Source organism: Plecotus auritus (assembly GCF_963455305.1).
Source record: "Plecotus auritus genome assembly, chromosome: 10".
Taxonomy (NCBI): Eukaryota; Metazoa; Chordata; class Mammalia; order Chiroptera; family Vespertilionidae; genus Plecotus; species Plecotus auritus.
This window is the reverse complement of record NC_137785.1, coordinates 34,517,597-34,544,504: the sequence shown is the minus strand read 5'-3', so window position 1 is coordinate 34,544,504 and position 26,908 is coordinate 34,517,597. Positions and strand designations below refer to the sequence as shown.

At 42.3% G+C, this 26,908-nt stretch overlaps 1 protein-coding gene across 1 annotated transcript in view; it reads right to left on the bottom strand.

Annotated features, from left to right (window-relative positions):
- The window catches only part of ZNF570 (zinc finger protein 570), a 48,189-nt gene that overhangs the window by 6,994 nt on the left and 14,287 nt on the right, over positions 1–26,908 (bottom strand). Inside the window, exon 4 of the mRNA XM_080644816.1 lies at positions 26,114–26,209. Coding sequence (XP_080500942.1) covers positions 26,114–26,209 — 96 coding nt within the window. The remainder of the gene's footprint in view (positions 1–26,113; positions 26,210–26,908) is intronic.

Genomic DNA, 26,908 nt, shown 5'->3' with positions numbered 1-26,908 from the left:
AAGACTCTATCAAAAAACTAACAGACTTAATAAATGAATTCGGCAATGTAGCAGGATACAAATTTAACGCCAAGAAATCTATGGCATTTATATACACCAATAGAGAACTTACAGAAAGAGAGACTAAAAAAGCAATCCCATTTGCCATCGCACCAAAAAAATTAAGATATCTAGGAATAAACTTAACTAAGGAGGTAAAAGAGCTATACATGGAAAACTACAGGACACTGAAAAAAAGATAGAGGAAGACATGAACAAATGGAAGAACATACCATTTTCATGGATATGTAGAATCAACATCATTAAAATGTCCATACTACCCAAAGCAATCTATAGATTCAATGCAATCCCCATTAAAATACCAATGGCATATTTCGCAGACCTAGAACAAACTCTCCAAAAACTCACCTGGAATAAAAAAAGACCCCGAATATCCTCAGCAATCCTGAGAAAGAAGAACAAAGTAGGTGGGATCTCAATACCAGATTTCAAGCTGTATTACAAAGCCACTGTTCTCAAAACAGCCTGGTACTGGCACAAGAACAGACACATAGATCAATAGAATAGAATAGAGAACCCAGAAATCCACCCAAACCACTATGCCCAATTAATATTTGACAAAGGAGGCATGAACATACAATGGAGTCAAGACAGTCTCTTCAATAAATGGTGTTGGGTAATTGGACAGATATATGTAAAAAAAAATGAAACTAGACCACCAACTTACACCATACACAAAAATAAACTCAAAATGGATAAAAGACTTAAACATGAGATGGAAACCTTAAAAATAATAGAGGAATCCACAGGCAGGGAAATCTCAGACATATGCCGAAGCAATTTCTTCACCAATACTGCTCCTAGGGCAATGGAAATAAAAAGAAAATAAACAAATGGGACTACATTAAAATAAAAAGCTTTTTTACAGCAAAAGAAACCATCAACAAAACAACAAGAATGCCTACTGTATGGGAGAACATATTTGCAAATGTTATCACTGATAAAGGTTTAATCTCCAACATCTACAGGAAACTTATATAACTTAATAAAGGGAAGATAAATGATCCAATAAAAAAAAAATGGGCAATGGACCTAAATAGAATCTTTTCAAAAGAAGACAGAAGGAAGGCCTAGAGACATATGAAAACATGCTCAAAGTCACTAATTATCCAAGAGATGCAAATCAAAATGACAATGAGGTACCATCTCACACCTGTCAGAATAGTAATCATGAACAAGTCAACAAACGACAAGTGCTGGCGAGGATGCAGAGAAAAAGGAACCCTTGTGCACTGCTGGTGGGAATTCAGACTGGTGCAGCCACTGTGGAGAACATATGGAGTTTCCTCAAAAAACTAAAAATGGAACTCCCATTTGACCCAGTAATCCCTCTTCTAGGAATATATCCCAAGAAATCAGAAACACCAATCAGAAAGGATATATGCTCCCCTATGTTCATAGCAGCACAATTCACCATAGCTAAGATTTGGAAACAGCCTAAATGCCCATTAGCAGATGAGTGGATTAGAAAACTATGGTACATCTACACAATGGAATACTACGCCGCTATAAAAAAGAAGGAATTCTTACCATTTGCAGCAGCATGGATGGACCTGGAGAGCATTATGTTAAGTGAAATAAGGCAGGCAATGAAAGAAAAATACCAAATGATCTCACTCATTTATGGAAAATAAAGAACATTATAACCTGATGAACAAAAACATAGATACAGAGGCAGTAAAGTACTGAACAGACTATCAAATTACAGCAGGAAGGCAGGGGAGTATTGGGGAGTGGGGGAAAGAGATCAACCAAAGGACTTGTATGCATGTATATAAGCACAACAAATGGACACAAGACACTGGGGGGGGGGGTGTGAGATGGGGGCATGTGACAGGGGGTAGAGGAGACTTGGGGAAGGTCAATGGTGAAAAAAAGGAGATATATGTAGTACTACACGTAATATTTTAAACAGTAAAAAAGGTAAAAAAAAAAGAGGCAATAATATACAATGTGGTAAAGATAGTCTCTTTAATAATTGGTATTGGGAAAACTGGACAGATATATGCAAAACATAAAACAAGAACACCTTCTTTGCAATATATAAAAATGAACTCAAAATGGATTAAAGACATAAATGTAAGACTTGAAATCATAAAAATCCTAGAAAAATACATAGGTGGTAAACTTTCTGACATTGCTTTTAGCAATACTGTTTTTTATATGTTTCCTCAAGTAAGGGTAAAAAATAAAAATAGTTATAAAAATATCAAATACAGCATAGGGAATATAGTCAATAATTTTGTAACAACTATGTATGGTGTCATATGGGTATTAGACTTATTGTGGTGATCACTTCATAAGGTATATAGTAAATGTCTAATTTAATAGATTTTATACCTGAAATTAATATGATATTGCATATCAGCTGTAATTGAAAAATATTTTTTTTTGCTGTTAAAACACACCTGAGGATATTTTTCCATTGATTTTTAGAGAGAGTGGAAGGGAGGGGGAGAGACACAGAGACAGAAACATCGATGTGAGAGAGACACATCGATTGGTTGCCTCCTGTACATGCACAGACTGGGGCTGAGATAGAGTCTGCAACCAAGGTACATGACCTTGACCAGAATCAAACCTGTGCCTCTTCAGTCCTTGGGACGACATTCTATCCATTGAGCCAAACCAGCTAGGGTGAAAATGATAATTTAAAGAAGAAGAAATTATGAAGATGGTTGGACTGTTGTGAATTCATACATCTTACTGGCAATAGGCAAATATGCCAATTGACCGTACATTCGCAATGCCCACAGCCAATCAGGAGTGAGTATGCAAATTAACCTGACAAAGATGCCAGGCCTGTGGGCAGTGCACATGTGCGCAGGCAACAAGCGGCTGGGTGTGGGGCGGGATGCTGGCATCATCACCCGGGCAATGAGGTCTAATGATTTACCCACTGTATCTGCCTCCAAGGGGTGCACCTGCACCGGTGGCTCCTACAAGCAGTTCCAACCATATAGGAGTGGTCAGACCCCAGGGCCACCGTCTCTGCCAGAAACCAGGAAGCTGCTTCCCGGAGGCCCAGGTGAGAGCACGTCTCTGCCTCCTGATTTTCAGACCCACCAGGACACAGGAGCAGAGCCCGGCCTTCACGGTCTCTCTGGAAGCAGCCTCCCGGGGCAGGTGAGCGGGCTGGAGGTCATGCCTCAGGCTTCGCGCCTTCCAGCAGGCAGAGAGGAGGCAGCTTGGGTCCTCCTCCTCTCTCCAATCCCCTCCCTTTCTAACCAGGGGGCTCACTGGGAACTTAATTTTCTTTGTTAAACAAGGGAATTCTGGACAATGATTGTCCGACCTCTGTGAACCCAGCAGAACACGTCTGGGGCTAGGGTGCCCCCGCTGGCTCGGGACAGGGCAGTGACTGTGCACAAGCACACACCTTTCTTCCTGTAGAAGATGGACGGTTGCTCAGAGAACTCTGTGGAACAGCAGGGATCTGCTGAGCAGTTCTCAGGCATCCGGCGACCAGTCTGCCTGCGAAAAGGTTATGGGAGAAGAGTGTCTCCCTGCTACAGGTGCTCCCGGCCAACCCCTCTAACACCCCCAACAGCGAGGTTTCCCAGGGAAACCGCAACACAGGACAAGACCTGCATTTCCTCATCATCGAGTTCTCTGAGAAACTAAGAAAGAGGCTTCCAAAGCTGTGACTGTGAGCACTTCACGCAAACCTACACGACCAGCCAGCAACTGGCACCTGCTATAACCCATGGGTCTTCCATGTTCCGTTCACCCAAACCTATGACAGCACACCTCCATCGCTGCGAACTTAGGGGACTGTGATGGAAGAAGGCACCATGACTGCTCCGGGGAAGCAACAGTGGAGCAACTCAGGGTGCAGAGAACTGGCCTCATTCCCAATGCCCAGACCTGGTGACTGCGCAGGATCAAGGCTCCAACTCCCTAGGCCGTGCCTTCCCCATAAGCTTCCCACAACCCGGACAGGCACTGCACTGCTGGGCAGCACAGAGCAGATGCATGAAATCCCCCAGCCCAGGAATGAGCCAGTCTCAGGAAGCTGGTCATTAACTGGCCACTGCAGGGATGGCCCTGCAGGCCGTCCCCACACTCAATTGCCTGGCGAAGTCCTTACCCTACAGTTTGGTCCACTCCACTTCCTCCCCAGCTCCCTCTAGAGACCCAAAATTGTATATGTATAATCATCTGAAGAAAGAATGATTCAAAAATTTCCAAATTTAGCAGAATATAGTAAAAAATATAAACCCACAGATCAAAGAAGCTCAGAGAATAGCAAGCACAGGACATAAAGAAAGCTACATCAAGACACATAAAATCACATTGCTCAACACCAATGATGAAAAGAAAAATCTTTTGAGAGAAACCAAGATGGTGGCATAGAGAAACATCTAAACTGCTGCCTCGCACAACAATTTCAAAACTACAACTAAAAGACAAAACGGACATCATCCAGAACCACAGGAAGGAAGGCTGAGTGGAAATTCTACAACTAGAAGGAAAGAGAAAAGCACACCAAGACTCAGAGGAGCTGCAGGAGGCAGAGTTACTGAGACGCGCATGCAGAGAGAACTGGCAACTGAGTGCACGGCTGGCTTTCTCAAGTGGGAGGGATACAAAACCTCCCAACTGCGCCGAACTCCAGTTCCAGGCGAGACTCTGGGGACCCAGACTCATACGGGGTGAAACTGGACTGTCAGGAAAGAGAAAAGCACACTGAGACTCAGAGGACCTGCAGAAGGCAGAGGTACTGAGGCGCTCGCAAGGAAAGGGTGGGCAACTGAGTACGCGGCTGGCTTTGTCAAGCAGGAGGGAGAGAAAAGCTCCGACTGCACTGAACTCCAGTTCTCGGTGAGACTCTGGGGACCCAGACTCATTCGGGGAGAAATTGGACTGTCTGGCAGCGGGCAGAACCTGAGGGCGGCTTTCTCTCAGAGGTGCTTGCAGCGATTACCACAGGACACTGAGACACAGGGGCCTATTAGGGCAGGGCTGACAGGAAACCAATGCTGTCTGCTCTGCCCTGAGACTCCGCCCCATCCAAGCTGAGCACAGAGGCTTTTGCAAGTCTTGTCTCATAAGGGTGTCTCCAGCACAGAAGTTCTCCCAGCATAGACACAGCTGATCCTCACAGCCAATTGGCCTGGAGGTCAATTCCTCCCAGTGATACCAACAACAATCAAGGCTTAACTACAACAAGACTGTGCACACAGCCCACAAAGGGGTGCACCAAGCATGTCCACCTCAGGTAACTGGGGAGGCTGAGCCACTGGGCCCTATAGGACACCTAGCACACAAAGCCATGCTATCAACACAGGGAAGTAGTAAAAATGTGGACACAAAGAAACAGGTCACAAATGAAAGAAATGGAGAAAAGCAAACGACTGGATATAGAGTTCAAAACCACGGTTATAACGTTACTCAAGAATTTCCTAGAAAAGGCCGATAAATTTAGCGAGACCCTTGAGGATATGAAAAAGGACCAACTAGAAATTAAGCATACCCTGACTGAAATAAAAAATATTATACAGAGATCTAACAGCACCCTAGAGGATCGCAAGAATCAAGTCAAAGATTTGAAATACAAAGAAGCAAAAAACACTCAACCGGAAAAGCAAAAAGAAAAAAGAATCCAAAAATATGAAGATAGTGTAAGAGCCTCTGGGACAACTTCAAGCATACCAACATCCGAATTATGGGGGTGCCAGAAGAAGAGAGAGAGCAAGATATTGAAGACCTATTTGAAGGAATAATGACTGAATATTTTCCCCACCTGGTGAAAGAAATAGACTTACAAGTCCAGGAAGCGCACAGAACCCCAAACAAAAGGAATCCAAAGAGGACCACACCAAGACACATCATAACTAAAATGCCAAGAGCAAAAGACAAAGAGAGAATATTAAAAGCAGCAAGACAAAAACAGATAGCTACCTACAAGGGAGCACCCATACGACTGTCAGCTGATTTCTCAACAAAAACTATGCAGGCCAGATGGGAATGGCAAGAAATATTCAAAGTGATGAGGAGCAAGAACCTACAACCAAGATTACTCTACCCAGCAAAGCTATCATTCAGAATTGAAGGGCAGATAAAGAGCTTCACAGATAAGAAAAAGCTAAAGGAGTTCATCACCACCAAACCAGTATTATATGAAATGCTGAAAGGTATTCTTTAAGAAGAGGAAGAAGAAGAAAAGGGTAAAGATAAATAGTATGAACAACAAATACATATCTATCAACAAGTGAATCTAAAAATCAAGTGAATAAAAAAATCTGATGAACAGAATAAACTGGTGAATACAATAGAATCAGGGGCACAGAGAGTGAGTGGACTGACAATTCTCAGGGGAAAGGGGTGTGGGGGGTGTGGGAAGAGGATGGACAGAAATCGTACACCTATGGATGAGGACAGTGGAGGGGGTGGATAAGGGCAGAGGGTGGGGTGGGAACTGGGTGGAAGGGAGCTATGGGGGAAAAAAGGGGAACAATTGCAATAATCTGAACAATAAAGATTTATTAAATTTTAAAAAAGAAAAGAAAAATCTTTTAAGTAGTCAGAAGAAAAGAGACACACTATACACAGGAATAAACATAAGGATTACAAAAGATTTCTCATCAGAAACAGTATAAGGGAAGAGATAGTAGAGCAACATCATTAAAGTACTCACAAGGGGGGAAATCCTCTCAATTTATAATTCTAGACTGAGTGGAAATATTTTTTAAAATAGTTAAAATATATTTTTCATGTATCAAAGATTGAACTTTTTTTTTATCACCAGCAGATTTGTAGTGTAAGAAATGTTAAAAGAAGTCCTGCAAGCAGAAATAAAATTTTGCCAGATACAAATAGTGATCTATACCAAGAAATGAAAAACACCAAAGACAGTAAATGCATAGGAAAAGATATAATAGAAGTTTCTTATTATTTAAATATATCTAAAGATAATTAACTATTTAAACAAATAATAATGTAATGTCAGTTTTATAACATCTGTGAAAGTAAAATACATGACAACAATAGCACAAAGATTGCCCAGTAAAAATGAAATTTTGTTACAGTGAAGTTTCTATGCAAGATGTGAAGTGGTATAATATCCACTTGAAGACAGACCCTGACAAGTTAAAATCCTATATAATAAAGGGCTAATATGCAAATAGTCATCACGCCCTCATGCCATCATGCCATAACAGCTCAGACACTCAACACTGGGGAGAGAGGAATGGGGACTAGCCAGGCTGTAGCCCGGGAGAGGGACAAGCCACCCGCTCCAGGGTCCTGGGTGCCAGCAACTGTGCCTGTGCCTCTGGCCCAGGAGAGGAACAAGCCACCTGCCCTGTGGTCCCGGGCACCAGCAGCTGCAGCCTGGGAAAAGTCGCCCGCTCACGGTCCCCTGTTGCTGCGGCTGACCTGGGTGAAGCCGGCCCGGGTCCTAGGTGCTTATGGCTGGCCAGAGGGAGGGAAGCCCATGTCCCGGGTGCAGGGTGAGGCAGAGGCAGTTAGGAGTAATCAGGCCAGCAGGGGAGCAGTTAGGGGCAATCAGGCAGGCAGGCAGAGGTGGTTAGGGGCAGTCAGGCAGGCAGGCAGAGGGGTTAGGGGCGATCAGGCAGGCAGGCCAGTGAGCAGTTTAGGAGCCAGTGGTCCCAGATTGCAAAAGGGATGTCCGATTGGAGAGGGTGCAGGCTGGGCTGAGGGAACCCCCACTCCATGCACAAATTTTGTGCACCGGGCCTCTAGTATATGAATACAGGTACTGAAATAACTTATAATTACTTCTTATAGTTACTTCTTTTAAGGAATTCACTTAACATTGTGACAGGTACTGTCCTAAAAGCTTTTGATATCATAGTAAACAAAGCAAAGATCCTTACCTTCATGGGCCTTATTTTCTTGGGGAGACAGAAAGCAAGTGTAATTAAGTAAATTTTATTGTAAATTAGAAGATACCAAGTGCTACAGGAGAAAAAGCAGGTAGGACAGTTCAGGACCGTTGGTGATGTCAAATTTAGGAATTATTAAGTTAACATTTAACAAGTATTTGAAGGAAGTGAAGACATTAATTAGATAGAGAACGTTACTTAGATATCTGGCTGAAGAAATATCCTAAAATTAGAAGTATATTGGGTATATTTCAGGAATAACAAGAAAGTCAGTGTGAGGGAGTAGTAGAAGATAGGAGGTAAAGGATAAGCAGATTAGTTAGGCATTACAGGCATCCTAAAGAATTTGGCTTTTACTCTGAGCAGATGAATAGCCACATGATGAATAGAGGGGTAATATCTAATAATTGATTAATGAAAATAGTGGAAGTTGGGAATCTCCAATAAGTAGTGTTTCCAGATCTATTCCAAAGTGGTTGGTTGTACTTGAAAGTGGAGTACATGAAAGCAATACACACCTCCTCCCAGCAACAACCCTGAATAACAGCTAAAATTTAGAATAATCAACCTGAATAAACAATAGAAGGACACCTGAACAGGAGTATTACAACAAAGGACTGAAAAAATTAAGCTACACTGAGACTGGTAAGAAGGGTGAAGACCCAGAGAGGACTGGTCCCTGCACCCAGGCAGGAGCAGTGGTGGTGAAGCTGGAGAAATATTGAAGCTGCAAAAGCTTCCACAGAGGGGTCCGCAGATCAGAACAAGAAAAGTCTGCATAGTATTTGGCAGCAGGGACTTTGTCCACTGGAAAGAGGAGGGAGTCTGTTTGAATCCCAGATAATCTCTTTAAGGGCTAACAATCAGAATCACCCTTGGGCACTCACCCATGGCTCTTGTAGAGGGAAGGAGACTCAGGGCATACAGAAGCCATAAAGAGAAGATCTGGGTGGCATAGCTATGGAAATCTGAAAGATAGTTTGTTTTTTATGGTCCTGGTCCTGAGCCCTGAGTTGCCATCTCCCAGGGTCCAGCATGTCTATTCTTACAGCACAACTCAGAGCTTGGATGTTTGATGTGACACCCTCAAACATCTGTCAGAGCACTGCAGAGGTAGAAAAGGGGCAAGCATCTTTCTCATCCCAAGAGCTGGCACAACCCCAAGCAGAGGGAGCAGCTTTGATCTTTTCCTCCAAGCCCCTCTGGTACCTTCCTGCTGGTGCAGCCTTGCAGGGCAAATGGGGCACAACTCAGAACTGGGACATCTGGCGCACAGCCTCCTCAGAACCTCCCTGCAAGGTTTCTGATGGGGTGATGCCAAGCTAGAAGGCAAGCAGCTACCTCCACTCCCAAGGGCCAAGGACTGGTGCCACCCCAATCAATGGATGGATTGGATTATTTCCCATTTAAAAAATATTTTTATTGATTTCAGAGAGGAAGGAAGAGGGAGACAGAGATAGAAACATCAATGATGAGAGAGAATCATTGATCGGTTGCCTCTTGTACAGCCCCACTGGGGATCAAGCCTGCAATCTTGGTATATGCCCTGATTGGGAAATGAACTGTGGCCTCCTGGTTCATAGGTTGATACTCAACCACTGAGCCAAGCTGGTCAAGCAAGGATAGACTGGATTTGCACTCCCAAATACTGCTGGCCCCATCCTGCTAAACTCATATCTGCAGAGAGAATGGGGCACAATTCAGAATTGGGACATTTGATGCAACCTACTCAGAGCCCTCCATTAGGCTCTTTGATAGTGTGCTGCAGCTCTCTCTCCTCAAAAGGGCTGGTGTCATCCTAAGTGGAAGGCTGCCCTGATCTGTTCCTGCAAGTCCTGCAGGGGGAAAGAGAGCAGGGAAAGCCCAGCTGGTCCCATACAGGTAGGCTCAGTTTTGAGGGAGAAGGAAGCTCTACTCAGAGCTAGGACATTCAGAGCTTACCTACCTTAGAGGTTCTAGTCCAGGGCTTGAGCAGGAATGGCTACAAAACTAAAAGGAATGCATATCACCCCCTTCCCGTGGCACAGTTGGTGCCATCCCCAAAAGAAGGCTTTCTCCATCTATTTCACTAAGTCCCAGTGAATCTATCCTGTCCTGTTGAACTTTCTCCTGCAGTGAGGACAGCAGACTACACCAAAACTAAACCTGTGGTGCACTCTTCCTGGGGAAGATAGAGTTGGAGACTCAGGTGGAGTCTGTATGGTATTGCTTGGGAATAGGGGCCACATTCTCTCCATTGAGTACCAGACCATGCTGCCTCAAGCAAGGGGAGCCATTAACTCTGTGTGCCCAACCTAGTCACCCTGACACACCCAGTCTGAGCCCTGTGGATGGGTCAGTGGGGCATGGTCAGCTTGGGCCCACTCTACAGTCTTCCTGTGTAAGACTCTGGGGGAATTCCAGGCAACATCAATAGGGTACCTTGGTCTTTTATAGATGTGACCCCAGTTCAGAGCTCCAGGAACACAACCAGTCTACACAGATTGGCCCCTTCCATGCACTGCCAGGTCCAGTAAATGCAGACACAAGTAGTGAACAGTGTAGAAGCTCCAGACATGTAGCCCCAAACCATTATGCACAACTTCTGAAAGTGAGCTGCAACTCAAACCCACCCAAGTAGAACCAGAACCAACGCAACCAATGGTGGGCTTCAGACAACACCAGAGTGTGACCCCATCAGCCACACAAATGACACATACAAAGGAATAATCCAGAAGGTACCAGACTCTTCTATAAACAATTCTGCCTTGAGAGCAGGCCCTGAACAACATCTCATACATCCTGATCGAGGTTCATCCTTATTGCCACCCAGCTTGAAGGGTTAATTCCACCCATGAAAGATTCAAGAGCATACATCAAGACACAATGACAATAGAGGGTATACATAATCCACAGAAAAACATTCCTAAGTGTGGAGCATAGGGATCAGGAAAATTGTGCCACTGAGCCTAGCAAGACACTTCAAGACTGCACCTGCAGAGGAGCTTGCTCACAGTGGTCAGGTTGAACCTAAGGCAGCCAGCCTAAAAGTTGACCCCACTCACAAATGGGCAAACAGCAATCAAGACCCAATTACAACAGAAGGGTCCACATAACCTACACAAGGGACATTCCAAGTGCAGCAAGCTCAGGAGAGCAAGGAGACTGCACCACTGCATCCTACAGAACACATACTCCATAAGGCCACCCATGAAGTGTGGGAGTCATAGCCCTAGTATCTAAGACATATAAGCAAACACAAAGAGACAGCTAAAATGGGTATACAAACTAATAATCCCCAAATGAAGGAAAAGAAAAATTCTTCAGAAAAAGAATGAAGTGAAGTGGAAGCAAGGTGTTTATCAGACATAGAGTTCAGAGTAATGGATATAAGGATGCTCAAGGAACTTAGTGAGAACTACAAGAATCTTCATGGGAACTACAAGAAACTCAGTGTGAACTACATCATCATGAAAGAGAACATAATAACCATAAATAAAAATCAGTCAGAAATGAAGAATACCATATCTAGCATCAAGATTACCTTCAAAGAAATAAAAATCAGGCTGGACAAAGTGGAGGATCAAATCAGCAATTTGAAAGACAAGGTAGAAAGAAACAACACCACCCAGTCAGACCAATAAGAAGAAAAAAGAATAAAAAAGAATGAGGATAGTTTAAGGGAACTCTTGGACAACATACACATCATATAGGTTTCAGAAGGAGAAGAAAGCGAGCAGCGTATAGAGAACCTGTTTGAAGAAATAATGACAGAAAACTTCCCTAACCTGGTAAAGAAAAAAGTCACACAAGTCCAGGAAGCACAGAATGTCCCTATAAAGATGAACCCAAAGAAACCCATTCCAAGACACATCATAATTAAAATGGCAAATGTTAAAGATAAAGAAATAATCTTAAAGGCAGCAAGGGAGAGAGACAGAATGTTACCTTTAAAGGAGATCCCATTAGACTGTCTGCTGATTTCTCAATAGAAACACTTCATGCCATAAGGGAATGGCATTAAGTATTTAAAGTAACTAAAAGCAATAACCTGCATCCAAGACTGCTCTTCCCAACAAGGCTACCATTCAAAATTGAAGGTAAAATTAACAGCTTCTCAGAAAAACCACAAAAAGGGTTAAATGAGTTCAGTACCATGAAATCAGCATAGCAAGAAAAGCTAAAGAGACTGCTTTAAGAAGAAACAGAGAGAAAAAGAACATTAAAACAAAGAAAAATAGTACCTATCCTATATAATAAAAGCCTAATATGCAAATTGACCGAATGGCAGAATGACCAGTCACTATGATATGCATGGACCACCAAGGGGCAGACACCTAACACAGGAGCTGCCCCCTGGTGGTCAGTGTGCTCTCACAGGGGGAGTGCTGCTCAGCCAGAAGCCGGTCTCACAGCTGGCGAGCACAGTAGCGGTGGTGGGAGCCTCTCCTGCCTCCACAGTAGCTCTAAGGAGCAGCAAGCTGAGCGGTAAGGAGCAGCGAGCAGGCAGGCAGTAAGGAGCGAGGGGTCCCAGACTGCGAGAGGGCAAAGGCTGGGCTGAGGGAGTCCCACCCACCCCCAGTGCATGAATTTTGGGCACCGGGCCTCTAGTCAATAATAAACATAAATGTAAGTGGATCAAATGCTCCAATCAAAAGATATAGGGTGACTGAATGGATAAGAAAACATGACCCATATATACGCTCTCTACAAGATACCAACCAATGAACAAAAGACTCCCACAGGATGAAAGTGAAGGGATGGAAAAAATTCCATGCAAATTGAAAAAAAAGGAGGGGCAGCAATAGTGTGAGTGAGAGAATGAAAGGAGAGTGTGTGGTCAAATGGGGAGTGTATATTTGTGTGTTGAGGGAAAACTATACTCCAAGGGATTGTTGGGGATTGCAAACCGGGTTCCACTGACTGGGCAGCCTCCACTGCTGCTGAAATACCTCCCAGAGCAACCAGCTCTGATACAGAAACCACGTCATCTTGAAGGGGAGAGTGGCTGTTATCAAAAGTTTAAAAATCCTGGGAATCTACAACAACACCCAGGGAACAGCTGTGAACCCAGGAACACCAAACCCCAAGCAGCGCAAATACATGGGCTCATAGGAGCTCTGCACCTTCTCACAGAAAGCTCAGATTTCGACTAGAAAAAGGTGAGGTCTGTGATACAGGCAGGAGAGAGAAATGCGCACAATGGGAGCTAGAGGTTCCAGGGAAGTCTATGCCTCCCAAATTCCACACCCTTTGGGGCTAGCATGATCTGCCAATGTGGAAGGGGATCCACAGGGCTGGTAACAGAAGGGAACTCTAAAAAGCAACCCATAGCTGAACTGGGCTCAAAAGGGAAGCCTAAAAATTTTAACAGTGTGCTGGCTGCTTAGAGCTAGAGGAAAAACCACTGCACAGAATTGCAGGCAGCGCCAGAGGATAAAAGTTGCAAGTTTGTGCACTTACTCTGGCTCTTTTTCTCTCTCTCTTTAAATCCTTGCTTTTGATTGCTAAGCCCAGTAAATAGGATCACCCAATTGGGGACACTCTCACATACTAGAAGGGAAAGTAGTTTTTGTGAAACCTGTGGATCAGAGCGGGGAGTAATGATCAGAGAACCAGCTCTGGGCAGTCTATACTCCCAAACCAGTATTAAGTGGGACAGGGAAAACAAAATCTAAATATGGGCTAGAGAGGACTTATAGCTCCGGAGGTCAATCCAGAAACACTGCCATCCAGGGGTTGAATCACAAATTGACTCTTGTGTAAATACAAATAAAGAAGTCTAAGAAACAAAGAAATACTACCTGCTGGAAAATCAGGACTGTGGTTTACCACACAGAGGAGCAGTGGAACTCAGGAAACTTCAATACTGTCCTGACTACCAGACAGGAAACAAGTGTACCCAACAGAACAGTAGAGGAAGTGAATGACCTCACTACTGCACATTTTTATTTTTTCATCTTTTACTTAAGAAACTAAATTTTATATCATTTTTCCTCACTTGATTTTACCTTTTTAATTATTATACTTTTATTTTTAATCAGTATTATTACTACTACTATTTTACCTTTTTTTCTCTAAAATGTGTCATTTTATTTTCTCTTTATTTTATTTTATTTTGGGATTAGTGTTCTACATTTTATTTTAATTTTTCCTTTAGCATCATTTTACTCTATCTCAACTTTACCTTTATGCCAAGACTCTCTTCCTCACTTTTGTCCTTTTGTTGTCCTGTTTTTCTTACCCTATTCCTGCTTTAGATTTTCCCTATTCCTACTTTTTACCCCATTAAAAATTCACCCTGTTTATATATCTAATTCCTGATCCCCTGCTCTAAATCCATTAACACCTCTCTCTCCTCTTGCTTCACTATCCAAAATATTATTTCTCTCTGCCTTTTTTTGTGTGTCTGTTTTTTGCTGTTGTTATTGTTTTTCTGTCTGTATTGTTTTTTTGTTCTATTTTTTTGTTTTATTTTGTCTTGCTTTCTCTGTCCTATTGTTGTTTGCTTGATAGTCGATTAGATTGGTTATTGTTGTGCTTATTGGTGAGATTACTCTTTTTTTTTTGTTTGATTTTTGCTCTGTTTTCCCTCTCCTCGCTTATTATTAGTTGTTGTCTGTAGTTTGCATTCATCTCTGGGTGTTTGTTGTTTGCATTTTTTGGAATTAGTGGTTGTTCCATTGGAGTTTCCCCCCTATATAAATAGTTTCCTTTCTCTTTTTTATTCCCCTTCTTTTCTCTCTTACTTCCCCCTTTTCTCAATATCATTTTAGCACTCCTTTTTTTTCTTATCCTCTAATTCTCTTTTCTCTGGTGGCCACCTTTATTTGGGGTTATTAGTATCATGAATACATTGGTGTTCAGGGCCATGTGTGTTGTGCCTTGTTGTGTTGTATTTTGTGCCTTTAAATCAACACAGGAGAGAGAGAACTACATAACCAGGTAATCGGAGAAGAGAGATCATGGGGAGACAAAGAAACAGCCCACTTATGAAAGAAAAGGAGGCAACACCCGAAAAGGAAGTAAATCAAATGGAGGCAAGCAATATGACAGAGAAAGAATTCAGAGAAATGGTCATAAGGTCACTGAAAAGAATGGAAGACAAATTCAACAATATGTGTAAGAACCAAGAGGAAATGAAGAAGAACCAAGAAGAAATGAAAAATGACATCGCTGCTATAAAGAACTCAATAGAAAGCATCAACAGTAGACTAGAAGAAGCAGAGGACTGCATCAGTGAACTAGAAGACAAGGTAGAAAAATACTCAAGCAGAGCAGGAGGAGAGCCTATAGGGACAACACGAAATGAAACAACAGCTGCATAATAGGGGTGCCAGAAGGAGAGGAAACTGAGCAAGAAATAGAAAACCTGTTTGAAGAAATAATGACAGAAAACTTCCCTGATATAGGAATGAAAAAACTCACACAAATCCAAGAAGCTCACAGAGTCCCAAACAAAATGGGCCCTAAAAGACTGACGCCAAGGCACATTATAATTAAATTGGCAAACACCAACGACAAAGTAAGAATATTAAAAGTGGCCAGAAAGAGACAGAAAGTTATCTACAAAGGATCCCCCATCAAACTAGTGACTGATTTCTCAACAGAAATACATCAGGCCAAAAGGAAATGGAATTAAATATAAAAAGTCATGCAAAGGAAGGGTCTGAATCCAAGAATACTATACCCAGCTAGGCTATCAATCAAAATCAAGGGTGAAATCAGGAGCTTCACAGACAAAAACGGACTAAGGGAGTTTATCACCACCAAACAAGCAATGTAGTAAATGATAAAGGGTCTGCTGTAAAAAAAAGAAATAGGAAGTGAAGAAGGAACACAGTTGTAAAGAATAAAAATGGCGACAAACTAGTACCTATCAATAATAACTTTAAATGTGAATGGATTAAATGCCCCAATTAAAGTACATAGGGTAGCTGAGTGGATAAGAAAACATGAACCATATATCTGGGGTCTACAAGAAACCCACGTCAGAAAAAAGAACTCCCAGAGACTGATGGTGAAGGGATGGGAAAAGGTTTTTCAGGCGAATGGAAATGAAAAAAAAGCTGGGGTAGCAATACTTATATCTGACAAATTAGATCTCAAAGTAAAGGACATAACAAGAGATAAGGAAGGCTATTTCATAATACTAAAGGAAGAAATCCAACAAGAAGAAATAACACTGGTAGACATATACACACCCAATACCGGAGCACCCAAATACATTAAAAAACTTCTGGAGGATATCAAGGGAGAGATTGACAGTAATACAGTCATAGTAGGGGATTTTAACACTCCACTATGACCATTGGACAAATCCTCTAAACAAAAAATCAAAGAAACATCAATCCTAAATGACTCACTAGACCAGATGGAATTAATTGACATCTTCAGAACATTTCACCCCAAAGCCACAGAATATACATTCTTCTCAAGTGCACATGGGTAATTTTCAAAGATAGACCATATATTGGGGTACAGGCAAAGTCTCTTCAAATTCAAGAAGATAGAAATCATATCAAGCATCATCTCAGATCACAATGGCATAAACTAGAAACCAACTACAATAAAAACAATCAAAAGAAATCAAACACATGGAGACTAAACAGCATGCTATTAAACAATGACTGGGTTACCAGAGAGATGACAGAATAAAAAGCATCATTGCAACAAACGACAATGAAAACACAACAACCCAAAATCTATGGGACACAATGAAAGCAGTCTTGAGAGGGAAGTTCATAGCTCTACAAGCCTACCACAAAAAACAAGAAACAATGGTTATATATTACCTAACCCTACAACTCAAAGAGTTAAAAAGAGAGCAACAAGAAAAGCCCAGTGGCCAAAACCGGTTTGGCTCAGGAGATAGAGCATCGGCCTGCGGACTGAAGGGTCCCGGGTTCGATTCCAGTCAAGGGCATGTACCTTGGTTGCGGGCACATCCCCAGTAGGAGGTGTGCAGGAGGCAGCTGATCGATGTTTCTCTCTCATCGATGTTTCTAACTCTCTATTCCTCTTCCTTCCTCTCTGTAAAATATCAATAAAATATATTTAAAAATAAAAAATAAAAAAAGAAGAAAAGCCCAGTGTAAGCAGAAGGAAGGAAATAATAAAGATCAGAGCAGAGATAAACGACATAGAGACCATAAAACAAAACAAACAAACAAAAATAATACATAAGATCAACAAAACCAAGAGCTGATTCTTTGAAAGGAAAAATAAGATTGGTGAACCTCTTGCCAGGCTCACTAAGAAGCAAAGAGAGAGGACCCAAATAAACAAAATCAGAAAAGAAAGAAGAGAAATAACAACTGATCACACAGAAATACAAACGATTATGAAAAAATACTATGAACAACTCTATTCCAACAAAATGGACAACCTAGATGAAATGGACATATTTTTAGAAAAATACAAGCTCCCAAAACTCAACCAAGGAGAATGAAAAAACCTGAATAGGCCGATAACTACCGAAGAAATTGAAACAGCGATAAAAAAATCTTCCAGCAAACAAAAGCCCTGGTCCAGACGGCTTTACAGGGGAGTTCTACCAAGCATTTAAAGAAGAACTAAAACCTATCCTCCTCAGACTATTCCAAAAAATTCAAGAGGAAGGCACACTTCCAAGCTCTTTCTATGAAGCCAGCATTACTCTAATCTCAAAACCAGATAAAGACACCACAAAAAAAGAGAACTACAGGCCAATATCCTTGATGAACATAGATGCTAAAATCCTCAACAAAATTCTAGCAAATCGGATTCAGCAATACATTAGAAAGGTCATACACCATGACCAAGTGGGATTTATACTGGGGATGCAAGGATGGTACAATATCCGCAAATCAATAAATGGTGCTGGGAAATTTGGTCAGATACATGCAAAAAAAAAAAATGAAACTAGACCCCCAACTTACACCATATACAAAAACAAACTCAAAATGGCTAAAGGACATGAATGTAAGACGGGAAACCATAAAAATCCTACAAGACTCCATAGGCAGCAAAATTTCAGACATACGTCGTAACAATATCTTTACAGACACAGATCCTAGGGCAAGAGAGACTAAGGAGAAAATAAACAAATGGGACTACATCAAAATAAAAAGCTTCTGCACAGCAAGAGAAACCATCAACAAAACAACAAGAAAGCCCATTGCATGGGAGAACATATTTGCTAATGTTATCTCCGATAAGGGTTTAATCTCCAATATTTACAGAGAACTCATACAACTTAACAAAAGGAAGATAACCCAATCACAAAATGGGCAAAAGACCTAAATATACACTTTTCAAAAGAAGACATTCAGAAAGCCAAGAGACACATGAAAACATGCTCAAAGTCACTAATCATCTGAGAGATGCAAATCAAAACAACAATGAGGTACCATCTCACACCTCTCAGAATGGCTATCATCAACAAATCAACAAATGACAAGTGCTGGAGAGGATGGAGAGAAAAAGGAACTCTCCTTTACTGTTTGTGGGAATGCAGACTGGTACAGCCATTGTGGAAAACAGTATGGCGTTTCCTCAAAAATTTAAAAATAGAGCTGCCATTTGTCCCAGTAATACCACTTCTAGGAATATATCCCAAGAAAACAGAAACACCAATCAGAAAGGATATATGCACCCCTATCTATGTTCATAGCAGCACAATTTACAATTGCTAAGATTTGGAAACAGCCTAAATGCCCATCAGCAGATGAGTGGATTAGAAAACTATGGTACATCTACACAATGGAATACTACACTGCTATAAAAAAGAAGGAATTCTTACCATTTGCAGCAGCATGGATGGAACTGAAGAGCATTATGCTAAGTGAAATAAGCCAGGCAGTGAAAGAAAAATTCCACATGATCTCACTCATTTATGGATAATAAAGCACATTATAACCTGATGAACAAAAAGATAGGTACGGAGGCAGAGAAACATTGAACAGACTGTCAAATTACAGTGGGAAGGTTGGGGAGTATTGGAGCGGGGGTAAGAGATCAACCAATGGACTTGTATGCATGCATATAAGCATAATCAATGGTCACAGGACACTGGGAGAGGTGGTGAGGGCATGTGCCAGGGGGTAAGGGAGACCAGGGAAATGTCAATGGGGAACAAAAAAGGAGACATATGTACTACTATTTACAACTCAACAATAGGAACACAAAAAATCCAAATAAAAAATGGGAAGACTACCTGAATAGACACGTCTCCAAAGAGGACATACAAGTGGCCAGGAGACACATGGAAAAATGTTCAATGTCACTAATCATCAGAGAGATGCAAATTAAAACTACCATATCACACCTTCCAGAATGGTTATTATCAATAAATAAACAAATGCTGATGAGGATATGGAAAGAAAGGGACCCTAGTACACTATTGATAGGAATGCAGACTGGTACAACCACTATGGAAAACAGTATGTGGTTTCCTCAAAATTAAATATGGAACTGCCATTTGACCCAGTGATCCCACTTCTAGGTATATGTCCTAAGAAGCCAGAAACACTAATCAGAAAGAATATGTGAACCCCTATGTTCATAACAGCAACATTTACAATAGCTAAGATCTGGAAACAGCCCAATTGCCCACCAGTAGATGAATGGATAAAAAAAACTGTGGTGCATTTACACAATGAAATACTGTGTAGCTATATTAAAAAAAAAAAAAAAAAAAAAAAAGAATGTCTTACCCTTAGAAACAACATGAACGAAGAGAGTATTATACTAAGTGAAATAAGCTATTCAGAGAAAGACAAGTATCACATGATCTCACTTATGTGTGGAATCTAATGAACAAAATAAACGGACAAACAAAATAGAGCCAGAGACATTGAAGTATGCAATAGACTGATGTATACCAGAGGGAATGAGGTGGGTGTGGGGGGCGGGGGGCGGGAAGAGATTAACCAAAGAACTTATATGCATACTAGAGGCCCAGTGCATGAATTCATGAACCAGTGGGGTCCCTCGGCCTGGCCTGTGGGATCAGGCCAAAACCGACTCTCTGACATCCCCCGAGGGGTCCTGGATTGTGAGAGGGCTCAGGCAAGGCTGAGGGACCCCACCAGTGCACAATTGGGGCTGGAGAAGGACGTGGGAGGTTGGCCAGTTGGAGAGAGACTGCAGGAGGGCTCCAGGGCATTTCCTGCCCATCTTGCTCAGTCCCAATCGGCCAGACCCCAGCAGCAAGCTAACCTACCGGTCGGAGCATCTGCCCCATGATGGTCAATGTGCATCATGGCGACTGGTTGACAGATTGACTGTCTGCCACTGGTGGTTAGTGCACATCATAGGGAGCGGTTGAGTGGCCTTAGCATATAATTAGCATATTACACTTTGGTGACCAGGCACTTATCATATTAGGCTTTTATTATATAGGATATGCATAACACATGGACACAACTAATAGTGTGGTGAAGTCCTGGGGAGGGAGTCAATGGGGGAAAATGGGGATCTGTCATATTTTCAACAATAACGTTAAATTAAAAAAGAGAAAGAAAAAATATAAATTGATAACTTCCTGTAAAGATTTGTCTCCATTTTTGGAAGGAAAAATAAGCCATAAATACATATGCTACCAACTTTAGAAAATAATAGACAACTTTACCTAATAAATTAAAAATTTACATGAAAAGTATAAGTTCTTAGAAAAAATACCATAACTCCATGACTATAGGAGAAACAGAAAACATAGAATCTTAGAACAAAACAGAAACTGAATTATCAATTTCAATTATGTACACACACACACACACACACACACACACACACACACATCACAGGTCAAGATGAGAAAAGTTCTACCAAACTTTGAAAACACAATGATTTACACAAATTCTTGTAAGGAAGAAAAAGAGGAATACTCACAGACAAATTTTATGAGACTAGGGCAATCTTAAATCCAAACTATGACAAGAGTATGTGAAGGGAAAATTGAAGAACAACCTCAGCAATACACATAGATGTAAAAAACCTAAAGATAATATTGCTGAATAGCAACTAACAGTGAACAGAAAAGATATAAAAATGGGTTTGTATCAGGAATACAAGGTTGGTTCAACATTGAAAAATGTAATACGTAATTTACCACATTAACACATGAAAAACTGAAAAACATGCCTTAAAATTCAAAATTTTAGTAAGTAGAATTGAAAGGGTATTTGCTAAAAACCTATAAACATCAGGTTAATACAAAACATTAAAGCATTCTCATTGATACCAGAAGTTGGCAAGTACTAGTATACCTGCTATCACTACTTCAGTTCATACCATACTGAATATTGAAGACAGGTTAACAACAACAAAAAGAAATTAAGGGCATAAAAATTTAAAATGAAGAAATTGCCATTATTCACAGATTTACCTACTCACAGAATAAAATCCAAACAAATCTAAAATGTATTATTATTAGCAGGACAGCTTAGAAACCTTGCTGGATATAAAGTCAATGCATACAACTTAACTTCATTTTTACATACAAACAACAAAAAGAAAATATAGACAACATTTAACATAGTAACAAAATCAACATGCCTAGGAATTTATCTAACAGAAGATGTGCAAGGCTTTTAAGGAGAAAATTATAAAACATATTGAACGACACCTGGCCAGTTGGACTCAGTGGTTAGAGCATCTGCCTGCAGACCAAAGGGCACATGCCCTAGTCAAGGGCACATACCTTAGTTGCAAGTTTCCCAGCCCTGGTAGGGGCACAAGCGGGAGGCAACCAATTGATGTGTCTCTCTCAGTCGTTGAAGTCTTAATCTTTCTCTCTCCTCCTCTACCCTCCCTTCCACTCTCTCTAGAAAGTAATGGAAAAAATATCCACAGGTGAGGATTAATTTTAAAACCTAAATAAATGGAGATAAATCATATTTACAAAGAAAAAAAATCTACATTAATAAAAGAGAAACATGCAAATTGACTGTGCCTCCGCTATGCCCACCAGCCAATCAGGAGTGAGTATGCAAATTAACCCATCAAAGATTGCAGGTAAATTTGCATATGCAGGAGGGGCAGGCAGCGCCATGGCCCGCCCCTGGGGGTCCAGGTCCATCGTGGGCCGGGGGATGCTGGTAGGGCAGCGCCAGACTCCACCCACGGGGTCCGGGTCCATCGCAGGCCCTGGGAGGGGCAGTGGGCCCACCTAGCCACTCCCATGGGGCCCCAGGAACATCACTGTCCCGGCAAGGCGAGGCTGAGCCTGCTTAGCCACTCCAGTGGGGCCCGTAAACGTGACTGCGGGGCTGCCTGAGGGGCGGCTCCAGGGCGAGTGCCACAGCTTTGGCAAAGTGGCTGGCCAGGAGGTGGGCTTTTCAAGGGGCCCTGAGCAGCGCCTCACCATTCCTCTATGAGGACACCCCACACAGGCGCTGCCTTCGCCAGCAGGCTCTAGGCGACATCTGCAAATGCTACTGCAACCTCTAACTTTCTGGGCAAAGAACTGACCCTGTGCCCCTCTGGGTACCAGGCTTGCTAGGAGTGTGCTGATACCAATGCCATAGATCAAAGGCAAAAACCTGGCGAGGTAGGGTGCACCAGAGGAGGCTCGGGCTAGGGCAGGGGACCTGCAGGCAGTGGCCCTAAGACGCGGGTGGGCCCGGCCAGGGATCAAGGGGCATGGAAGGATGTCCAGGGGGAGGGGCAAGGACCCACAGCCCTGAGGCGGGGGTTGAGGGGCAGTGCCACCTCAGTGGAGGGGTGCCGCACTGCAGGGTACCGGACTGACTTATGTGATTCAGAGATGCTCCCAGTGCTAATCGGCCTCACCCAGGGGGCCTTTGCACTTCAGAGGCAGCGACTCCTGCTCCCGCCTTGACCCAAAAGCAAGCCCGTGCTGCCCTGCCCCAAGGCAGAGCATGTCTAGGCGGTGAGTGTGAAGCCTTCCACCTGCTCCTGAGAAGTGGGGGCAGTAAAGAATGGGAGCAGGGGGCGGGGGAGAGGAAAGAATGTGGAGCGTCTGCAATGAAGAGGTGCTTGAGAACGAGGAGGCTTGGAAGCCTGACAGGAAGGTTTGTTCTGTTTGCCCAGCAGCTGTCCCTTAGGAAGGACAGAGAGCATGGCTCTGAGGGCTCCCTGTGCACTGAGTCAAGTTCCACAGCCAACTGGAATTGGCCTCAGTTTCCTGGTCTGTAAAATGGATTAAGTGTGTCCCAGTGCCTTCACTGAGCTTTGATGGCCAATTGAGATACTATATAAGGAAAATGAGGGAAGAAGTGAGAAAGAAAAGGAAAGGCAAACAACACAAAAGAAAGACTGGAAGGAACCTGTAAACCCATTGTCACTTAAATAGGGAGTATAGTCAATAGTGTTGTAATGATGGTATGTTGCCAGGTGGGTACTGGAAATATCGGGGAACACTTTGTAAAGTATATGATTGTCTAACCACTATTCTATAACTAATATAAAACCTGAAACCATACAAAATAATATTGAATGAAAATTGGAGTGAAATTTTTATAAATTTCAAAGTTTAAATAAAAGCTGTAAAGGAATAAAGGGGGAGAATAAAAATAGTGTTTTTCATTTTACCACTTTATTGTCTTTTCAGTACATGGAAAAGACAGTTGTCTTTATATGGTGCTTTTATACTTCTCTAAGTCATTATCTCATTTTAATTTTAGGGCAACTTAAAGACAAGATAATTATTCCCTCCACTATTCAAAGAAAGGAAATCTTGGTGTCTGGTCCCAATGATTCAATAGTCAAGCCCTTATTGTAAAGCAGGGTTAGTAAAATTTTCTGTGAAGGGTCATAACTATATTAATAAAAGCCTTGGGGGTGATCAGGCCAGCAGAGGAGGGTAGTTGGGGGCAATCAGGCCGGCAGAGGAGCAGTAAGGTGTCAATCAGGCCAGCAAGGGAGCAGTTAGGGGGCAATCAGGCAGGCAGGTGAGCGGTTAGGAGCCAGCGGTCCTGGATTGTGAGAGGGATGTCCCAGATTGGAGAGGGTGCAGGCTAGGCTGAGGGACACCCTCCCTAGTGCACGAATTTCATGCACCGGGCCTCTAGTTGGTATATAAAATAAACAAATGAACAAATCAAAAGCCAATAGCTCTGTTGTTTTCTGGTAGAAATTGACAAGCTGACCCTAAACTTTATTTGGATGGCCAAAGGGCAAATAAAAGATTCGAAAGAACGTAAGACATAGATACCTGCCCTAACAGATATTCAGTGTTATAATAAAGTATTTTAATTAAAAATAGGCTGGGCATAAGAAACAGAGATTGATGGAATAGAGCTCAAAATTAGACCCTAGGCTCTCCCTCCTGGAGCAAGCCTGTGCCTTTCCCTTCCTGCCACACCTCTTCTCACTATTACCTTCCTCACTCCTAAGCTCCAAGGGCCCTTCCTTTACCTCTATAACTTGTTTTATAAGCCCATTTCTTCTACAAATTACTTCTTCTATCTCTTATATTCCAAATAAATGTTCTCTTATAGTTTGAAAAAAATCAGAACCATAAATATACTATAATCTGATATAGTATATAACATTCAGAACAATGAGCAAAGATGGCTCATTTATTTAATAAATATCTATGACACCTGCTTTTCCATAAGTACTAAAATTAAATTTACTTCAATCTCAAAAATCAAGTTCAATTATATTATGGCCCTAAATATAAAAGGAAAATCTTTAGAACACAATTTGAGAGTATCTATATGATTTTGGAATATAGAAAGGTTTCTTAAAACAAAATATCAAAAATATAAACTACAAATATATGTATAAGTAACGACCTTCCTAAAAATGGGCCAAAGACTATAAAGGAAATCCAAATGGCCATTATAAATATAAAAATATGCTCAATTTCTTTAATAATCAAGAGAATTCAGATTACAAATATAAAGAAATAATATTTTATACTCAGAAGGTTAGCAAAAAAAAATTTTATTTGTCTATTCCAAGTGTGGAACCAATCTCACACACAAGTGTTAGAAATATAAATTAGTACAAATACTTTAGAAAGTAAAATAGCATTATCTAGTAAATTCCTGGCTGTATTCTCTAAATGAACTCCAGCATATGTGTACTAGAAGTCACATTTAATAAGGTTCATAGCACTAACATAAAATTGAAACAATTCCAATGACCTTAAATGGACCAAATTTAAATGGAAAACATTACATTTCAGAAGAAAAAAATATTCAGTGAACCACAGAAACTAAAATCAGCAGGATGAATCTCAATACAATTTTGAGTTTTAAAAAGTCAGAATTACATACACAATTCTGTGCATAAAAAGTTGAAAATAGGGATATATGATACAACTATAAAGAAAAACCAATCCTATATAATAAAGAGATAATATGCAAATTGACCATCACTCCAGCACACAAGATGGCTGCCCCCATGTAGTCAAAGATGGCCACCCCCTTGTGGACACAATCAGGCCTGCAGGGGAGGGCAGTTGGGAGTTATAAGGCAGGGGAAGACAGTTGGGGGGGGGGGCCCAGGCCTGCAAGGGAGGGCAGTTAGGGGCGACCAGGCTGGCAAGGGAGGGCAGTTAGGGGTGACCAGGCTGGCAGGGGAGTGCAGTTAGGGGCTATCGGGCCAGCAGGGGAGTGGTTAGGGGTTGATCAGGCTGGCAGGCAGAAGTGGTTAGGGGCAATCAGGCAGGCAGGTAGGTGAGCCATTAGGAGCCAGCAGTCCTGGATTGTGAGAGGGATGTCCGACTGCCCTCGAGGGGTCCCAGATTGGAAAGTGCAGGCTGGGCTGAGGGACACACACACCTCCCCCTCCCCCCATGCACAAATTTCGTGCACTGGGCCTCTAGTAAATTATCAGCAAAATTGATTCTCCAATGAGGGGTAAGAATGAACCACGGGTATGAAGTGGTATATCATTGGGCAGAGGCCTTTAAGGGCCTAAAATGGCACTGACAATTTTCTAATTCTTATATTAAGAAGTAGGTTTATAGTTTTTTTATTCTAATACTATCAGATTAGGGAAATATTTTTTAAAAGACTGAGAGAGGCTTATGAAACTGGGAAGAAACTGGACTCAGAGAATAGATAAGTGAGTTATCAGAAAGATGGGGGCAAAATGTTAAAGGAGAGACAGTTATGAATAACAAATTGGGAGAACACCCTAAAAGACCCTGAACTTCTACTGAGACCTAGAGCATTTGAGAACATGCCAACAAAGAAAAGTGAAGGGGTGACACAAGAAGAGCTGTACCCTGCAAAGGTTTTGCCTGCTAATTCTTCTTCACCCACCTGAGCACAAGTCTTTTGCCAGCTGTTTCTTCACCATCCAGGGCTCTTTTCCTTGTTCCAACAATAATATCACACTTGGCTTAGAGAAACAAAGTCCTGCGTATATAAATAAAAACAGAATTTGGTCATGCTATCGATATCCCAGACTCACATCCAATCTTTTGTTCATCAGGGAAGAGACATGTATTCAAAGCATAGGGAAAATGAAGCTTCCAACATAGGTTAATAATAGACCTGTCCATGCCAACTCCACAAATATTAAATCACTAGAGGCCCGGTGCATGAAATTTGTGCACAGAGGGGGTGTTCTTCAGCCCGGCCTGCACCCTCTTCAATCTGGGACCCCTCGGGGGATGTCTGACTGCCTGTGGGATAGGGCCTAAACTGGCAGTCGAACATCCCTCTCACAATCTGGGATGACTGGCTCCTAACCACTTGCCTGCCTCCCTGCCTGATCACCCTGAACCCCTCTGCCTGCCTGCGTGATCGTCCCTAACCCAATCTGCCTGCCGGACTGTTCGCCCCTACCTTGCCCCCCTTCTGGCCTGATCGCCCCTACCTTGCCCCCCTGCTGGCCTGATCGACCCTACCTTGCCCCCTGCCTTCCTGTTCGCCCCTAACCTCTCTGCCTGCCTGATCACTTCTAATTGCCTCTGCCTGCCTGATTGTCCCTAACTGCCCTCCCGGGCCGGCCTGATCTCACTCCCAACTGCCCTTCCCTGACAGCCTGATCTCACCCCCAAATGCCCTCCCCTGCTGGCCTGATCATCCCTAACTGCCTCTGCCTCCACCACC